This window comes from Bidens hawaiensis, unplaced genomic scaffold, assembly GCF_021521415.1.
Source record: "Bidens hawaiensis isolate Kalapana, Puna unplaced genomic scaffold, B.hawaiensis_p1.1 tig00007412_1, whole genome shotgun sequence".
In the NCBI taxonomy this organism is placed as follows: Eukaryota; Viridiplantae; Streptophyta; class Magnoliopsida; order Asterales; family Asteraceae; genus Bidens; species Bidens hawaiensis.
The window spans coordinates 424195-442249 of NW_027491516.1; the positions used below are offsets into that span (position 1 = coordinate 424195).

The following is an 18055-nucleotide window of genomic DNA, read 5'->3' on the forward strand; positions in this document are numbered from 1 at the left end:
ATGATTGATGTTTTATATTCCGCGAAAAGTTTTAATAAACTCTGATTTGAAGAACTGTGTTTATGAGTAAATCCGACGCGAAAGTAGGGCTTCCGGTAACGGGGCCTTACATCACTTGCTAATCTAACAAGCCCATCATACTCCTTAATTAGCCTTGATTAAAGGTACAAATTCGTTCTCACATGTATCACCATCCATGTGGTGGAATGCTTAGCTGTGTTGAAGTAAAATATCAACTCAACCGAACCCGGTGTACAAAGAGTTTCTTGGCGTCGATTTCAATTGAATTCAAGTGAATTTGGGATTATAAAACTTTCACTCATCGCCATTAGAAAAAGGATTACATTTTTCGTTAGAATCGTCTTTCATCCAATTAGGAGACATGGATAACATGACATGAGATATTTGTTGAAGAGTGAGGTAGGGAGCATTTAACATCTTTACTATGAAGTGATTGTGTTGTTATAGAATTACTTGAGAGTAATTTCATACGTGTTAATTTATGGTCGAAACCATACATTGAGCATTGAAAAGCACATATGAAGTTAACTTGATGTTATATTAATCTAAATGATCTGAGTTACGAGCCCTATTGATTAACTACCATAATGGGTGTTAGATAAAAAATCATATTGGTAATATAGTCATTTTGTATAACTTAATTAATTTAAAAAATAAAGTAGAAACTAAAGTTGCAATTTTCTATATTTAGAGATCGTTAAAATGTGCATGTGCGATGTGCGTAATATGACGCTGAACGCTCAGCAAGTGAAGTGTGATGTTGTAATTCCTTGATGCAGACAAATTTATGACGCTTTCCACGTTGTATATAATTACCTTTTTATTACTTTATTAATAACAAACGACCTCACTTACATATTTCATGTGCATCACAACAAACGATCGTTGGTTGAAGTAACTTATTTTAGAACGACAACTCAAACACACTCTAAATATACTATTATTTTACATGTTTTTTAATTAGCACATGATTTTAAACCCACATAATTTAAAACAACAAATCTTTAACCAACACTGATGCCATTATGAAGCTAAAAAAAACTGAAAAAACAAAGCCAAAGTAACAAATTCGGAAAAAGTAGTTTGGTTTTGCGTATAATTAAAATTGAAAAAGGCGAAATTATAGATTTTCATTTTCAATTTTAAATTTTATGTATTTTATAATAATTTAACTCATATACGTTAACTCAAATCTATATAAATAATCTCGTCATTAACCAACAAAAGAATTTAGCTTCAAATTCATTATTTTCAACTACTTTTTTTCTTCTTACCATATTTTTCAAGCAAAATGGCAAAACAGAAAAAAGCGAGGCCAAAAACCGAAAAAACCAAGACTAGAAACCCCGAAAACGAACCATTTTTTAAATCTCAAGAACCGACATTTTAATTCGGTTTTAGCCTTATTTGTTTGGAGAAAAAAAGCCGGAAGATTTTATTAATTTCGTGTTTGGTTTCGCATCTATGAGAGAAGAGAACGACGTCGTTTAACACTTAAAAAGGTTGAACTAGTCATCCTATTCCCATTCCCATCCCTTTTGTAACAAAAAAATCTCTAATTCATTCGTTCGTTTGTTTCTGCAAATTAATTAATATCAATCCTCCGTCCGTGATGGCGATGCAAGCTGGAATGGGGTTCTCTAAGATCATCTTTATTGTCGGAGCAGGTTTCCTTTCCTTTCCACTTTCTTTTTTCTTTTCATACATATATACAAACCCTAATTTGTCTATTATTTATAGGGTACACTGGTACGCTGTTGATGCAAAATGGCAAACTCTCTGATCTATTGGGCGAACTTCAGGTATTATTATTTTTATTCCATTGATTAAATCACATAATTAAATTATTACTTAGGTTGATTATGAAATTATGTCAGGCTTTGGTGAAAGGATATGAACAAAAACAAGGAGAGGGAGGTGAAGCTGATCATGCAGATGCAATTGCTGCTCAGGTATTATTATTATTATTATTATTATTATTTCCTCAAATTTCACTTTATCACAAACTTAGTTTATAAATAAAAATTAATAATAATATTTTCAGGTTCGAAGATTGGCAATGGAAGTTCGCCAGCTGGCTTCTTCAAGGCAGATCACTGTTCTCAATGCCGGTGCTGCTGGTATGTATTATTGGTTCGCCAGCGGTTTATATGTTTTTGTTTTAAACTGTTTATATATGTTGTATGCCTCATGTTGATGCAGGTAGTGTAACATCTTTAGCGGTACCAGCTGCTACCCTGGGCGCCGTGGGTTACGGATACATGTGGTGGAAGGTTTAGTTGTTCATAAAACTCAATTTCAATTTGTGGAATTTTGGGTTAATTTAAAGCGTGTTAAGTTTGCCGTCTTTATGTTAAATGTATGTTTAGGGTTATTCTTTCTCGGACCTCATGTATGTGACCAAGAAGAACATGACAACTGCTGTGTCGAACTTGACAAAGCATTTGGAACAAGTGTCAGATGCCCTTGCTGTAAGTTTCTTTTAGAGACTAGAGCTAATCTTTTTGCATAATTTGTATTTTGCTTTATCATGTATCATATATCGAAGTACCTTTGGCAAGAACTTGGCTCAGTTGCATATCATAAGGATTACTGACTACTATATTAAGCATGCGTCGGTCCCATTATTGATTCATATGCCATATGAATGTGTATGTGTGTACATGACGTACATATACATATGTGTATATGTATATTGTTAGAGATGAATGTTATTATTATTGTTGAACACGAACATGATTATATGTGACTGCAGATCCTGTGGCATCTTATTATGTAAACTAAAATTTATCTTTCTTTATTTGACATCATTTTTATTTCTTTAGTAATTCTGCAGTATTGCATTTAATATCATGTTTTCTTAATTCTTTGTTCTTATTAATCAGGCTGCCAAGAAGCATTTGACACAGAGGATTGAGAACTTGGATGGAAAAATGGACCAGCAAGTGGAAATATCCAAGTTGATTAGAAGCGAGGTATGTTCGTGAGGCCTAATTATCAAACCAGTTATTTAAATTATAACTTCTAGAATATCTGATTTACCCGAAGCAATATCGGTCAATGAAACTTATTGAAGAAGTATATTTGAGTAATTGACTTGTGAAACAGGTGGGTGATGTCCGTGATGATCTTTCCCAAATAGGCTATGACTTGGATTCACTTAATCAAATGGTTTCTGGTTTGGTGAGTGTTCTTTCATAATATCCATGATACAGGTGACAGATGCCCTTGTGTTATTTCATTTTTTAACACTCTTTATGACATACTGCAGAATGGCAAGATAATGACATTGGAAGAGAAACAGGTAAACAAAATGTCATTTTTGTGAAGATTTATCATGTCACATGTTTTTTAGAATTTATTTTTCACTAGTGATCGGCTGTGATTATTGTATGAAGTATATACTAACGAGTAACATTAATTTTGTAAATAGGATCTAACTAACCTTGGAGTGTGGTACCTCTGCAACAAGGCTGAAGGAACTAAGATGACTGGCAAGGCACAGGTAATATTATTATTCTTTATAGCTAGCTATTTTAGTTTGCTTCACCTTTTCTGCATAATAAGCTGATATAACTACCAAATAGTTTCATTAAGCTGAAAAAGAGAAGGGAAAACATATCACAAAAGATATCTAGTGGGTTACACATCAATATTAGTACACAATTATTCATTAGATGACTAGTTTCCCTGTAGTCCTGTACTATCAAGGTAACAGCTTAATGGAGTGCGCGGTGGAATGAAATGATCCACTGCATCCATTCTAATAATACGTATCTTTGTTAGGGTTGGAAATGGGGCTGGTAGTGGTTATCCCAGACCCATATCCGGGCCCAATACTTGTCGGGGTATGTGTTGGGTGTCGGGTATACTCTCAGGTATCGGATATGCTTGTTAGCCTGTTAAAGATTATCCGTTCGGATTCTAAAATATATTTCTTATTGTTTTAATCCTTATCTAATTTTATTACCCGAGGAAATTAGAATATCAAAACTAAAAATTATTGAATTCAATTGATAGTTTGGATCAGATTGAAGAACTAGAACAGGAAGAAAAAGATGAAAAAAATACAGCTTCTTGATCAACAAGATCGAATATTTTTTGAGAAATAAAACCGGAATTAACTTAGAAAACTATAGACTTCATGGTCCATTGTAGTAGACCAAACTTGAAAGATAAAAAAAATCCTAAACCAACTCAATTAGAAAACAAAATAAAGACCTGATATTTTAACCTAACATTTAATGATTTAATCAAATTGCAATTTAAATTAAAAGGCTAAAACTCCCTTCACCCAATCAGACTCCTTTTATCTTTGTTGCTCACCAAGATTATGCACCAACCTGTTCCACACATGTTTTCTCATGTGAACAAACCCGATTAAGTTCTAACATTAGTAGATTAAAATACACACGAGCTCACCTTAAGATAAATAGACCTATGGTAGTTTGCCTTCTCCGTATGCTTACCCTACAAGTCGAGTGATACATGCTAAGGGAACTTCATTTTATGTCTTGGGCCCTTCGTGTTCAAAGTCATTTGATAGATTCCCACTTATGTCAGTTTTTCCGTGTGCACTATGAACCCTTTAGTATTATAAGTTGTGCCAATTTATTTCACTAAAACCGATTGGTATCTTCTCAAAATATATATCGACAGTGACAGATCCTAGCCTGCGTCTCTGTCTCTCTTGGCCCAAAGTCTGCTGTTGGGTGTGTTGCTTTCAGCCTAACGAAAATTGGTTGCAACCTTTTACCATCTGAAATGTCTCTTACCATTTCTTTTAAAATTAGATAACCACTCTATGAACTTCACGAAATCAGTGACTTGACAACCAGTTTAACACAACGAATGGTAGCATGCTACAGACGTGACTAAAATACACTTAATAGCTCATAATTCAATTAGGGTTTGGTGAGAACTGAGAAATTGTACACCTAACACGAGTGAAGAACACCACCAACAAACTCAACTTATTCGCTACCTTCCATGCTCAATTTTTTCAATGAATCGAGTGTTTTTGAGTGATTTTGTTGCATGAGTCCCATGGTATATTTGACTCTAGGTTTTGAAACTGCATAGGGCTCTTAGTTTTTTATTTAGTTAAGGCAATGTAATTGTAAAGTTAACTCTCTATAGGTATGCTGAAAGATTCAAAATCAGTTTCTAACCATAGTTTCAGGACTTGGTGTATCAAGTCTCTAGAGTCTCCTTTATTATTGTTTTGCTCAACTTTTTACAATTTCTTCTATCCCCTTTTTATTTTATTTTTTTTATTTAGTTAAGGGTCATTATGTAATGCTATGCTTAAAGCCAATTCGGGTTGGTTTGGACCAAATTATCTTTGGGGCGAGCTTGGAACAAATAAGGGTTTTTGGATTAATATATGCAAATTAAGTTCCAACTTCCAAGTAAAATCAAACAGAAATCCACACCCCTAATTTGGTTCAGTTTGATATTTGAATTCGAATTCAAATTATTTGTTTTTGTAAAGTATCTCAAACCAAGTAACACATAAACTGCATCAATGAACCCTGTTCACCAAATTAGTATGGCTTGTTTGTTGGCACTTTAGTGAGAATGAAGTTGTTAAACATTAAGTACAACTGAAAATTTCATTTTTTTTCTTTTGTCATAAAAGTTAAATTCCAGTCCTACTCTTAACAGATTGCATAAACTATATATCCAAGATCATGTCCCATGGCATATATTCCAATCTCTTGATTATCTCTCATTATTTTTGCTTATTCATTTTTAAACTACAGGAACAACTCAAACTTGCTAGCAAATCCTTTGCTGGTTATCTCACATCAGGAGGAACACTGAGTCTTGAGGTTACATATCTATTTTTTAATAAAATTTTATAGTCAAATAATTGATAAATTACAAAATGGCATGATATTCATGTGGGCATTATTCTTCTCCAGGGCGTGAAGGAAATAGCCGACACTTTAGGTTCAGGTGACGTTAATAATAAGTCGCCAACAACTGGCTTATCAGAAGATATTTCCTCCGGATCAGACTGTCAACCGAGAAAGTTGATCAGGTATTCACACCAACAACATTTTGCATATTTTCTCGTAGCTATGTTTTTATATATAATAATGTTGTTTTGTCATTGCTTTTATGAAACAGGAGAAATACTGTCAAGTTCAGCTCTTGAACCAAAGAAAGAGTATAAGTATAATGCGAAGAATGATAGTCATATGTAATGTGCACTCTACTAGTGCCCAATAAGCCAAAACATTGAAGCATACCTTTAATCCTTTTGTGGGTAGCTATGTTTTTATTAGATGATGAACTTATGTATGTAATTGGTTTCACATACATGTTTTGTAGTATGTTTCAAAAATCGTCCATGTAATATATTGGATATTATCGATTTGTTCACTGTACTAAAATAATTACACTTTACGTATTATTTTTTGAGTTTTGTTGATCCAATTGTTGAATTTTCACATGCTTATAAATTTCCAAGTTTGTTTAATTGAGAGAGAGAATAAGAGAATTCTGAATTTTGTCTCCCTGGTTTATATCGTCGTGCGATGGGTTTGCCCCTGAAAAAGTTTTTGCGAACTTTGGGCCCCTATGTTTCTCCGGCGGGTTCCTCTGACTCCTACCGTCAGTTGACCAAGCGTTGACTGTTAATGGTGAAGGGTAAAATTGTCATCGTACATTATAATAATAACAATAAATTAATAATAATAATAATAGAGTAGATCTGATGAAGCTTCATCATCAACCTCATCACCCTCCCGTCCACCCTCCCCGCCGCACCTCCACCCTCCCGCCGCACCCCCATTTCAAGATTTTTCAGATCTGCCCACTTTTCTTGAAAATGATCCCTACGTATATACATACCATACATTGGCGGTGGTGGTGGTCTTGCCGACGCCGCCTTTGCCGGAGGTGATGACGAACGGTAGGGTTTGGTGGTGGTGGTTGGTGGTTTGGTTAGGTGTTTGTGAAGTGGGTTTGATGGAATGAAGGTGGATGAGAATAGTGACGTCATCTCGCCGGTGACGACGGCGGAAGATGATGGGGTTGGACGATTCCTAGATCTGTTTGGTTGGTTTGGTACATGAGCAAATAAATCCATGGAGTTTTAAACTATTTTAATTGATGTTTTCTATTCATGACTGGGTAGATCACTGTACAAAAACAAGGAACATGCTAAAGTTGAATTCACTATAAGTTCATTCATTTTCCATTACTTTTGTTTGATGGGAAATGTGTTTTATTATAAATTTATTATAATCTGAACTTCAGGTGGGCCCATGCCTATTGAGGATGGAGTTGGAAAAGAGATTGTAACTCAGATAAGAACCACCATAAATAGCAATAAAACATGGAGTTGGTATGCTGCAGTACCATTTCTGTTTGGTGGTGGTGGTTGGTGACGACGGTCAACTAATGATTACTATTATTATATATTATTCTTATTATTATTATTATTATTATTATTATTATTATTTCATTGAACGAGATCTGTCATGTTTTCGAAATCAAAGTTTCCAGGCGACGATCAATTTTAAGAGAAGATGAGAAAAGAGAAGAGACAAATTGAAGTGAGAGAAAGGTAGGTGGTAGCGGCGGTGACGGGCGGGCGGTTGTTACCGGAGACGGTGGTTGTTGGCTTCAGTGATAAAGAACAAAAGGCTTGTTCATCTATATTTGATTTATAAAATGCTTCAGTGATTGATTAATCATTTGGTATATGGAGATGATGAAGATAAGTAGATGATGATGAGGAAGTGATGAATATATAATTCATATTATGTAAGTATAACAAACATTAGATCAGTTCAAATGGTAAGTTTTGTTTGTTGTTAAACAAGAGGTCAGGGGTTTGAACCCCAGCCTCTACACGACTTTGAAATACAAGTTTTAGAATTAATTATAGGCTCAAGGGTAAAACGGTAATTTTAACGTTTTTGGTCAGTCAACTCACGGTCAACTGACGGCAAAGGCACAGACTGACCCGCCAAAATATCACAATGGTCCAAAGTTCGCAAAATCTTTTTTAGTGTTTAACCTGTCGATTTGGTCCATATACCAGGGAGACAAAATGCAGATTTCTTAGAGAATAAAAATTTAGTAAAAAGCCTTTTATAAATATGATTTTGAACCATTTATATTTCAAAAAGTTAAGTAAATAAAGAGTTTTTAACTTGGTGCACAAACACGGTATTTTCAAGAAACGTGACCGGGTATGGTCAACAAAAATCAAAACCGGGTCGGGTAGAAACCGGTTTCAGGTAGAGGTGCACAAATCGGGTTTTTCTAATACCCGGGTTCGGGTATGATCGGGTATTGAGAGAAATCGGGTAGGGTATTGAGGAGAAAAACTCAACCCTATGTACCCGGGTAGGGTATGATCGGGTTCGGGTATTGGAACCGGGTACGACCGGATACTAATACCTGGTTTCGAATTTGTAATTTTTTATACATTTTTTACTTTGTTTAAAATTTAAATTTGCTTTGTAGTTTATAAAAATAATTAAACTATATTACAAAAACCATAAATCCACTTAATTATAAATTATTTACTTAGTAATATGCATTTTACAAAACCTTAAACATAAAAGTTGTGAAGTAAACATAAAAATATACTATAAAAACTCACATATTATTTCGGGTATTAGAAAATTGGTATCGGGTATCGGGTATAATCGGGTATAGGGTATGACCGGGTCCGGGTATTTACGGGTATAAATCAGGTACAGTTCCGGGTACAGGTATTGACCTCAAAATGCATACCCTATCCATACCCTACGGGTAGGGTCGGTTCCGGTTTCGGGTATAGAATACCCGAGTATAAAAAAAACCGGTTCCGGGTATTTTTTTCGGGTCCGGTTCCGGGTACGGGTTTCTTGTGCACCTCTAGTTTCAGGTATAGTCGGGTATTTGACCGGGTTTTTGGGGATTTCGGGTAGGGTCGGATTTTGACTGGGTATTTCCGGTTTCGGTACCGGTGGGTATGGGTCGGTTCCGGTTCCAGTGACAAATCCCATACCAAGTCGTACCCGAGGTTGGGTACGGGTAGGAACCGGCTCTGGGTTGGGTACACCGGGTCGGGTCCGGGTTTTGTGTATCTACATGTAATTTGACCATTGGAAACCGGTTCCACGACTATATAGCAGTTTATAGACGTTTGGAATCGGTTTTTGACTATATTATACACACACATACTATGAATAGATATGTTATGTTTAAGACTAGTTAAGCCACTTCTCTAACTCTCAAATGCACTTTTAACCGCAAACCAGATCAACCCAATGAGCGGTGGCACAAAGGCAGGATTCCGGTAAACCATGTGGTGCCGATCAAATATCACTAGTTATATTCACACCCGTTTGTACAGTTTGAAAACACTCAATTAAATTATTTTTTTGCACATTCCATAATTATAGACAATGACGTCTAAGGGTAGTACGACTTACATGAGTGTAGCAATGTTGAAGAGTCTCGAATCATGACCGTCAAACGAGGGTTATCAAAGTGGTTAAAGGACAAACATTCTTGAATCACGGACTTCGTCATTCTATCATGAACCCATTTCATGTTGTAACAAAATATGGTACCATCTCGACCCAGTTCGACTTGGTCCGATGCAGGAACTTCTTTAAACGCCTTGCAAAATTTCTTTACGATTAGCATTTGTAGAGCTGAGTTCGAATCACGTTTCAAAAAAATGCCACAAAATTTGCAACGAGCCTTAAGGTCTCTAGTGATCAACTCCACCAAATCCCAATTGCGTCATACATCTTCTTTGCGCTTATACGGATGACCCGTGCAACCTCGGGGTCATTTTCAACGCCGATCGGGTCAATAAAAACGGATGAAGAAAGCGCCTTCTTTTTGCCTTTGTTTTTGCTTGCCATAACAAGTGGTGGTGGTGGAAGGTTTTTTTTGGCGTTTTTATAAGTGTAGGTGAGTCGTGACTATAAACCGAGAAGTTTTTTTTTGGTGTTTTTGACTTGGATACTCAACCAATTAATCCAACACCAAATTATATATTTGGAAGATATAAAAATCCTGTTCCAACGGTTATAAATGGCACTTTTGAGTTGAGTAAATGCAATCCCGGTGGAACCTGTTATTTTGGATAGGATGTGGAACCGGGTTGGAACTGATCTCAAAAACAAATGATAGAACCGGTAAGGGTTTCAGGGTATAAACAAATCCAAACCGGGTACAAAGTATAGTGGGTACGACCCGGAACTGGTTCTGGGTCATGTACGGAACCGGTTTTCTTTCACTTCTTAGCTGTCTTATCTATTCTATTAATTTGGGCCTAAGTCATCGTCATAAAGCCCAATCCCTATGATATTTTCATTATTTTCATTTTGCCTTCGGTTCAAAATAAACGAGATCGATCATTGGGTATATCATGCATGTCAAGGAAATACGTAATTGGCGAGTTAATTTTGCAAAAAATCGAAAAGTTGACACGAAAGCATGAATGTGTAAGATAAACGAACATCGACTCGACATGAGTTTCACATATTGATTTGACATACGTAAAAGATCAAATTGGTTAAACATGTCAACTCACGAACTCGTCAGGTCGATATGAGCACCACCTGTTTTGATAATCATGTTTGTTGTTTTTCACTTCAACCTGAAACTGACCAAACCCGTTTAGACTAAAGCTTAAGACACAAATTTCATTTGATATTCGTATAGTTTGTTCATATCATGTCAAAAAATTCAAACTCCTATACAATTACATTTATATATGGCTTGGTAAGACGTGATTATCTTGTAAGATATAAATGGCTTTCAGTGACGAACATATATTCTTGTGTGAATACTTTATTATTATGCTATAAAAATATTAGCACTATCATTGAAGCTTTTATAAAAAGAAACCCTATAAAAATATATAAAATTTAAAAGCTCATAACTTTAAACCAATTAAAATAGTTAAATCTAGATAAAGCACTTCTTGTCACTGTGTCATCAACTCTGAAACTTAAAAAAAAGATATTAAATGTAATTTTATTGTTTTTCATGTATAAATCAGTTCTTGATAAAGCACTTAGTTAATTTTTATTGATTTGAATAACTATTGAAGCATTAAAACTTTAGACCAGTTCAAACTCAAAAGATGCTATCTATGATGAAGTCATGGTCCTCAACACCCTTTGAGAAACATCACTATCCATAATACTTGGTCAATTTAATAAGGGTCAACATTTATAGCCTTCTTTAAGCTCATCCAATCATCCAATTTGGAGAATTCGAGAAAGTATTCACCAAAAGGGGGCAAATTAAATCAAAAAACAAACTTTAAAAGATAATGTATTTATATTTGGTGAAGTGGGTTTGGTGGTGTTTGTTTACATTGTTTTCCTAACAATGAATGTTTTTGTGATACCCTCAAGATTCTTTCTCATGGAAATTTGGATTCTTATGTTAAAGGTAAGGGTTTGTTACTTTTTTAAGTATTTAGATATTAGATAATTTTAAAGCTAAGTTCAAACTAACGAGTATTTATTAGGCATCTTTGAGCTTTGTTTGAGAATGATTTAAGACCGGTTTCAACTTAAAAAGCTTGAATATTTATTAAAAACAAAAACAAAAACAAACACACACACACACAATCTATAATATATATAAACGAAAACATAAAAATCCTATGTGTCGCGATGTGGCCGCTCCCTCTTTTTTTGGAGTCATCAGATTTGCTTGATTTTTAAATGAAGGCTTCTCATGCATTTGACCCGAATTCATGGGTATGGGTCTTACCAAACCCAGATATTCCTTAAACGGGTTATAACATCTCATTAAATAAAAAATTATTCTCACCAAATTATAGATGTAAAAATCCTATAAAATAGGATGTACTAAAAATTAATATCTTATTTATTTTAAAAAGATATATATATTATTTAAATTAAAAAACCAATTTTATAGTAAAAAAATAAACGGGTCTTGGGTCTCATCAAAACCATATAGCTTTTAAACCGAGTTATAACATCTCATTTATTTGTGAAACAATTTATCATCAAACCATAAATATATTATTAATATTCATACAATAAAAAAATATAAATTAAAAAAAATAAATATTAGAACAAACAATATAAAACAACGTCTGATCAAACCATGAGTATGTTATTAGCTATCATAAATATTATTTATAATTAAAAAAAAACCAATTTTATAGTAAAAAAAATAAACGGGTCTTAGGTCTCATCAAAACCATATAGCTTTTAAACCGGGTTATAACATCTCATTTATTTGTGAAACAATTTATTATCAAACCGTAAGTATATTATTAACTTTCAATTAATAAAAAAATATAAATTTAAAAAATAAATAAATATTAGAACAAACAATATAAAACACCCCCATAATACGGGGGACAAAAACTAGTATATATATATATATATACAAACGAAAACATAAAAATCCTAAGTGTCGTGATGTGGTCGCTCCCCCTTTTTTGGAGTCATCATATTTGTTTGATTTTTAAATGGAGGCTTCTCATGCATTTGACCCGAATTCACGGATATGGGTCTTACCAAACCCAAATATTCCTTAAACGAGTTATAACATCTCATTAAATTAAAAGTTATTCTCACCAAATTATTGATGTGAAAATCCTATAAAATAAGATATACTAAAAATTATTATATGATTTTTTAAATATTATTTATAATTAGAAACAATTTTATAGTAAAAAAATTAGCAGGTCTTGGGCCTTACCAAACCCAGATAATTTTTAAACCGGGTTATAACATCTTAGTTATTTGTGAAACTTTTTTATCATCAGACTCTAAGTATAGTATAAATTTCATTACAATAAATAAAATTAAACCCAAAAAGTATATAAATAATAAAAACGAGTAATGTAAAACAGCCCACGTAATACGGGAGATAAAAACTAGTATATATATATTTATATATATAATCGAAAGCTCAAAAATCTTACGTGTCGCGATACGGTCGCTCCTCCCTTTATAGAAGCCACCAGATTTCTTGATTTTTAATTGAAGGTTTCTCATGCATTTTACCCGAATTCATGGGCATGGGTCTTACCAAACCCAGGCAGTCCTTAACGGGTTATAACATCTCATTAAATTAAAAATTAATCTCACCAAATATTTGATATGAAAATTCTATAAAATAGGGATATACTAAAAAAAATTAGTATTTATTATTTTTTTAAAAGATATGATTTATAATTAAGAAACAAATTTATATTTAAAAAAAGAAGCGGGTCATGGGTTTTACCAAACCCATTTAACTTTTAAACCGGGTTATGACATCTAATTTATTTGTGAAACAATTTTCATCATCAAATCCTAAGTGTATAATTATTAACTTCCTTACAAAACATAAAATTAAAATCAAATATATATATATATATATATATATATATATATATATATATATATATGTTAGAAACGAGTAATATAAAATAACCTCGTAATACTAACGAAACCTTTAATATCTTACGTGCCGCGTTCTGGTCACTCTCGCCCCTTCTCAAGCCCCCATATTGTTTCATTTGTAAATTTAGTCTTTTTATGTGTTTGAACCGCTTTGATGGGTATAGGGCTTTTAATGAAACCCGGATAGCCCACGAGTCATAAAAACTCATCTTAACATTTTTCTTTTTCCTCTGCCTGCAAGACCATACTTACACCCACCTATCGATGGTGTGGATTGAAATAGGGAGAACGTTGAGCGAAGGTCATGGTGGATTGAAAGTTTTCTCTATCTTCACAATTGCAAAACATTATCTTTCAATCAACAATTTCATGGTGCGATTGCATCGCTTCAACAACACATTAATTGCGCACTAATTTTGAATCTTCTTTTTGCATGCGTCTTTTTCTTATTATGCTAATTTCAAATCTAAATCAATAAGTAATTTGTATCATTGCCCCTAATCTATATGTATACCTAAAATTGATTGGATTTTGTTATATATTTAAGATCGGCCTTTGTTAACTATTAAAGATTCATAGTTCTTTATTAATTAGGTTTTTTCATTATTATTGTATTCAATTTCAAAATGTTATTTCTATTATTGTTCTGATTAGGGTTATTTTTCGTTATGGCTTTGTTAGCTATTGAAGATCATTTGAGGTTTATGATCCTGATAACAAAATCATGGCTGGATAAGTTGCTGAAACTTTACACCTTTCTAAATCATGTTCATTTATTATTTTTATTATCATTATTATTATTATTATTATTATTATTATTATTATTATTATTGTTGGAGCGGTTTGTTACAATAGAACTCTAATTGATCTAAAAGAAAGTCATCGCTGCTATTCATCTTTGTTTCTATAGGTTCGACCACATCCAGATTCGTCTTGATTTTATGTTAGATGCTTTACTGATAAACTCAAAAATTGTGATCTACAAATTTATGTTTAATTTTAATAAGAGGCTTCAAGATGAAGTGAATTAGGTTTTGTACTTTCAAATTTAAATTATCAGATTATTGAATATGGTAGCTTTAATGTTTTGGGCTAAACACCTTAGTAGGGTATTCTGGTGGAGTTTTGACTTTAATGATCAAACACTTATTTTTAAAATTTAATTTCATGTTGATTGGTTTTAATTTACTTAAGTACTTCAGTGGGGTATTTCAGTAAAATTTGGGTTTCATGGTCAAATAATTTCTTTTATGCAGATTGGATATAGCTTATTTTAAGGATTTGTAAATTGTTTTATCTCTTAATTTATTTGCATATCAGATTTCACTTTAATTTAGATGCTTATTTAATTTGCAACGTTTTTATATTTTTTTTCACATATGTTTGTTTGACTTTTGGATTTATATAGTTTTGTTTAATAATATATTTTTTAGATAACGATATTGTTGGTCTTTGAAACTTCACTTTCAACTCAATATTACTACATGTTTTACTTATTTGTAAGTTTAAGTATCTAAATTGAACGAATGTGTTATCTGCAGTTTTGCACATAAATAAAGAAATAATATAATTTCGTATATTACAAACGAAGAATTGTTCTTGCAACTTGAGTTGCGTGCTATTTCTTTGAAGTAACAATCTTATGAGAGTGTCTTGGTACTGCACTCAAGGCCAGTTATTTCTACTCTATATGTAATATGTTTTTATGATGTGCTCATAGATATATGTATGTCTTTGTATGTTGGTAATATGTAGTTTAAAACCTTTTTTTTACATTAATCTTTTAATAACTGTAGTGTCAAACGTGTGTTTTATCTTCGGCGAAGTTCGTCAAAAATGAGCAAAGAATACATTTTTTTTGTTAGACAAGACATGTTTTATGAGACGTGAATGAAGTCTCTATAATTAGGTAAAAAGAAAAGGTATGCAACTTTGTTTTGCCTTTGATAATTATTATTGTTACAACAATAGTATGATCACTACCATAATCTGTTTATTAAAAAACTAAAAAAAAAATAATCACTTGTAGGTAATACCAACTTTCTAATGCAAAAGAATCCTAAATGGTGAAGCATTTGACATGATTAAAAATTTTATTTCAAGAACATTGTTAATGTTGTTTTGGGTAACGAGTAGCAACTTACTGATATTTTATCATCAGATATCAAACATGTTGAAAACAAGTTCAATTCTGGAATAATTGACGAACTACACGACTTCATCCATGTGAACTGCTTCACGTAGAATCAATCATACAAGACCAATTCGTATGATCTTCATGTACTTCATGTACATAACCTTATTCATGCAATCTCCTTCGGACATTCTCTTGCAATCAACACAACTTCACAATTTACTAGAACATTGAATTATAACAAAGGTAATCTACATGCTATCACACACCGCTACTTTAGTTATATTTATGGATTTACACTACTTAACCGTACCTCATCCCAAACCACACAACTGACCATGCACCTAAAATTATACATCACAGGCTAATCTGCTAGACGGCTAAACTCTTTACACAAGAAATCGCAGCAAACAAAAGATATATTTCGTGTAATTCAACTTTCATTAATTAGTGGACTTGTATACTAGACCATATCCCATCAAAACCACTTGCATAGATTGCACATAAACTCATAGATTTACCACTAACGCATGCAATAAGAATTATTTTCACTATCTATTAATCATTTAAATACTATTTAGATAATTCCCTACTAGTTTTATATTATGATTTTATAAAGACACTAGTGTTACACCCGGCGCAACCGGACAGGTTGTTAAAACCCGGGCGATGGTAAAACCCAAGAGTTGTTGGTCCCTAGACATTGAGGTGGTAAGTCGACACAATGTCCGTCGGTTTCGGTTACGTGCGTTATGACATTGGAACTAAAACTCGGGCGTCGGTAAAACATGAATGTTATCAATCCTGGGTGTTGAGTCGGCGAGTTTATGCAAATTCGGTTGGTCTCAGGCTCTCAGCTACGTTTGTTACAGTATCAAAACTAAAACAAAAATAAATAAAAAAACAAATTTGGCATCCGATTGATTTTTGTTACATTTGTTAAGGTACCATAACTAAAACAAAATGCGGTGTGTCTACGTAAATACCGTCGGTTTCCCACACATTCGTTACGGTGCCGGAACTAAAACAAAAAAGAAAAACAATATTGGCATGTGATCGATTTTCGTTATGTTCGTTAAGGTTCCGAAACTAAAAACAACGAAAAAACAAAGTGTCGCCGACCACTAAGATGTCGCCAAGTGGCCCAATCAGACACTGGCACCAAAGTTTTCTTTTATTATATATAATAATAATCACCCTCACACCAAACACATACAAATCTATGTACATCTTCTAAATTCTTATTTTTTTAATATAAAAATTAAACACCCCAAACCGGGTGTTGCATGTTTCTATCTTCTAGAATTTGCTTAGTATAAGATAATTATTTCTATTGATTAGTGTGGGGAATAGTTGGAGGCAAAAGTAATGGTGATGCCATGGTAGAAGGATAGGATACCGATCCCAATAATCTAAAATTAATATTAATGTTGTCTCTGTACAATTCCATCAATAGTTGAATCTTGCATACTTGATTTGCCGCCTCACATGATAAGTGCCTCGAATCTTAGTTGATATTATATGTTTGATGTATAGGTTAAGAGTTATTGTTTTATCAAATTTGTCTCCTTGTATATGTACATGGTTTTATATATAGATTTAAATTCATATAGTTAAAAAAGTAATGAAATTGAGAAAAAAAATATGGCTGCAAATAATGTTTATATATGGTTAAAAAAAACGCTAAAAGTTATAACATTATAAGTAGCATTTATTGTTTATTTTAAAGAGTGGAAATGTGGGGTGATGGTTGAGACATGAATCCCTCCATATCTGCAGATTATCTCATTATATCATGCAATCAAAAGGAAAACGGAAAAGAGGAAAAATATAAATAAAAAAAGCCCCAATAAACCCCACCAATAAGAAGGAAAAAAAGTAGAATCATTGCTACCCAAAAGCAATAATCAATCATATTTAGAACACATGTTAACAAATTAATATATGTTGGGATATATTATATATATAAAGTTAAAAGTGTAAAAATATCACCTTAGTTTACTCTTTACGACACTTTAGACACTTAAAAGCCATGTTAGCACGTATAGTGATATATGTGTATGTATTATTAAGTCAAGAATAAATAATCTCAATTATTATGAAGCTTTGAGTGCGTAAGTTTTCATCTTCATCATAAAAACTAAGAAATTTAGAAGCTTGACAAAGTGTATCAAACCCACACCTCCTTGTAAAATCCACACATGTCGAATTATAGGTAAACTATTTAGCTAATGAAATTAGGATAATGGTTAAAGCTTGAGATCTTAAGGCCTCAAGTTTTGAAACTTGATTCAATGGGAAGTGTTTTTGGATAAGTTAGACTTGAAAATCAAAAATCAATATAGATGATTGACATCATGTTTCAAGAATCTCACCCATGACCCAAGTATTAGGACTTTAGAAGTGGTTTCAACCGTTGTTTTAAGAAAACAATAAATTTTCTTTTCTGGAAATCATTATACATATAGAAAAACAAGTTGTTTTTAGCAAATAT

The 18055-nt window shown here is 32.9% G+C and overlaps 1 protein-coding gene across 1 annotated transcript; it reads left to right on the forward strand.

The window, feature by feature from the left end:
- Positions 1-1496: 1496 nt before the first annotated feature.
- On the forward strand, positions 1497-6411 carry LOC143635158 (uncharacterized). The gene is made up of 13 exons (XM_077103041.1): positions 1497-1688; positions 1762-1823; positions 1899-1973; positions 2066-2141; positions 2224-2294; positions 2391-2492; positions 2907-2996; positions 3130-3204; positions 3293-3325; positions 3455-3526; positions 5787-5855; positions 5949-6067; positions 6157-6411. Exons 1-13 carry the CDS (start codon positions 1634-1636, stop codon positions 6182-6184), a joined length of 927 nt encoding a protein of 308 aa, XP_076959156.1. The 5' UTR covers positions 1497-1633; the 3' UTR covers positions 6185-6411.
- The last annotated feature ends 11644 nt before the right edge of the window (positions 6412-18055 follow it).

What these genes read in the sequence shown, in the direction of transcription:
- LOC143635158 (XM_077103041.1), top strand. Translation starts at nt 1,634, where the DNA reads ATGGCGATGCAAGCTGGAATGGGGTTCTCTAAGATCATCTTTATTGTC. An exon ending in ATCAAATGGTTTCTGGTTTG is followed by an intron (nt 3,205 to 3,292) that starts GTGAGTGTTCTT and finishes GACATACTGCAG; the next exon opens with AATGGCAAGATAATGACATT. An exon ending in AGATGACTGGCAAGGCACAG is followed by an intron (nt 3,527 to 5,786) that starts GTAATATTATTA and finishes TTTAAACTACAG; the next exon opens with GAACAACTCAAACTTGCTAG.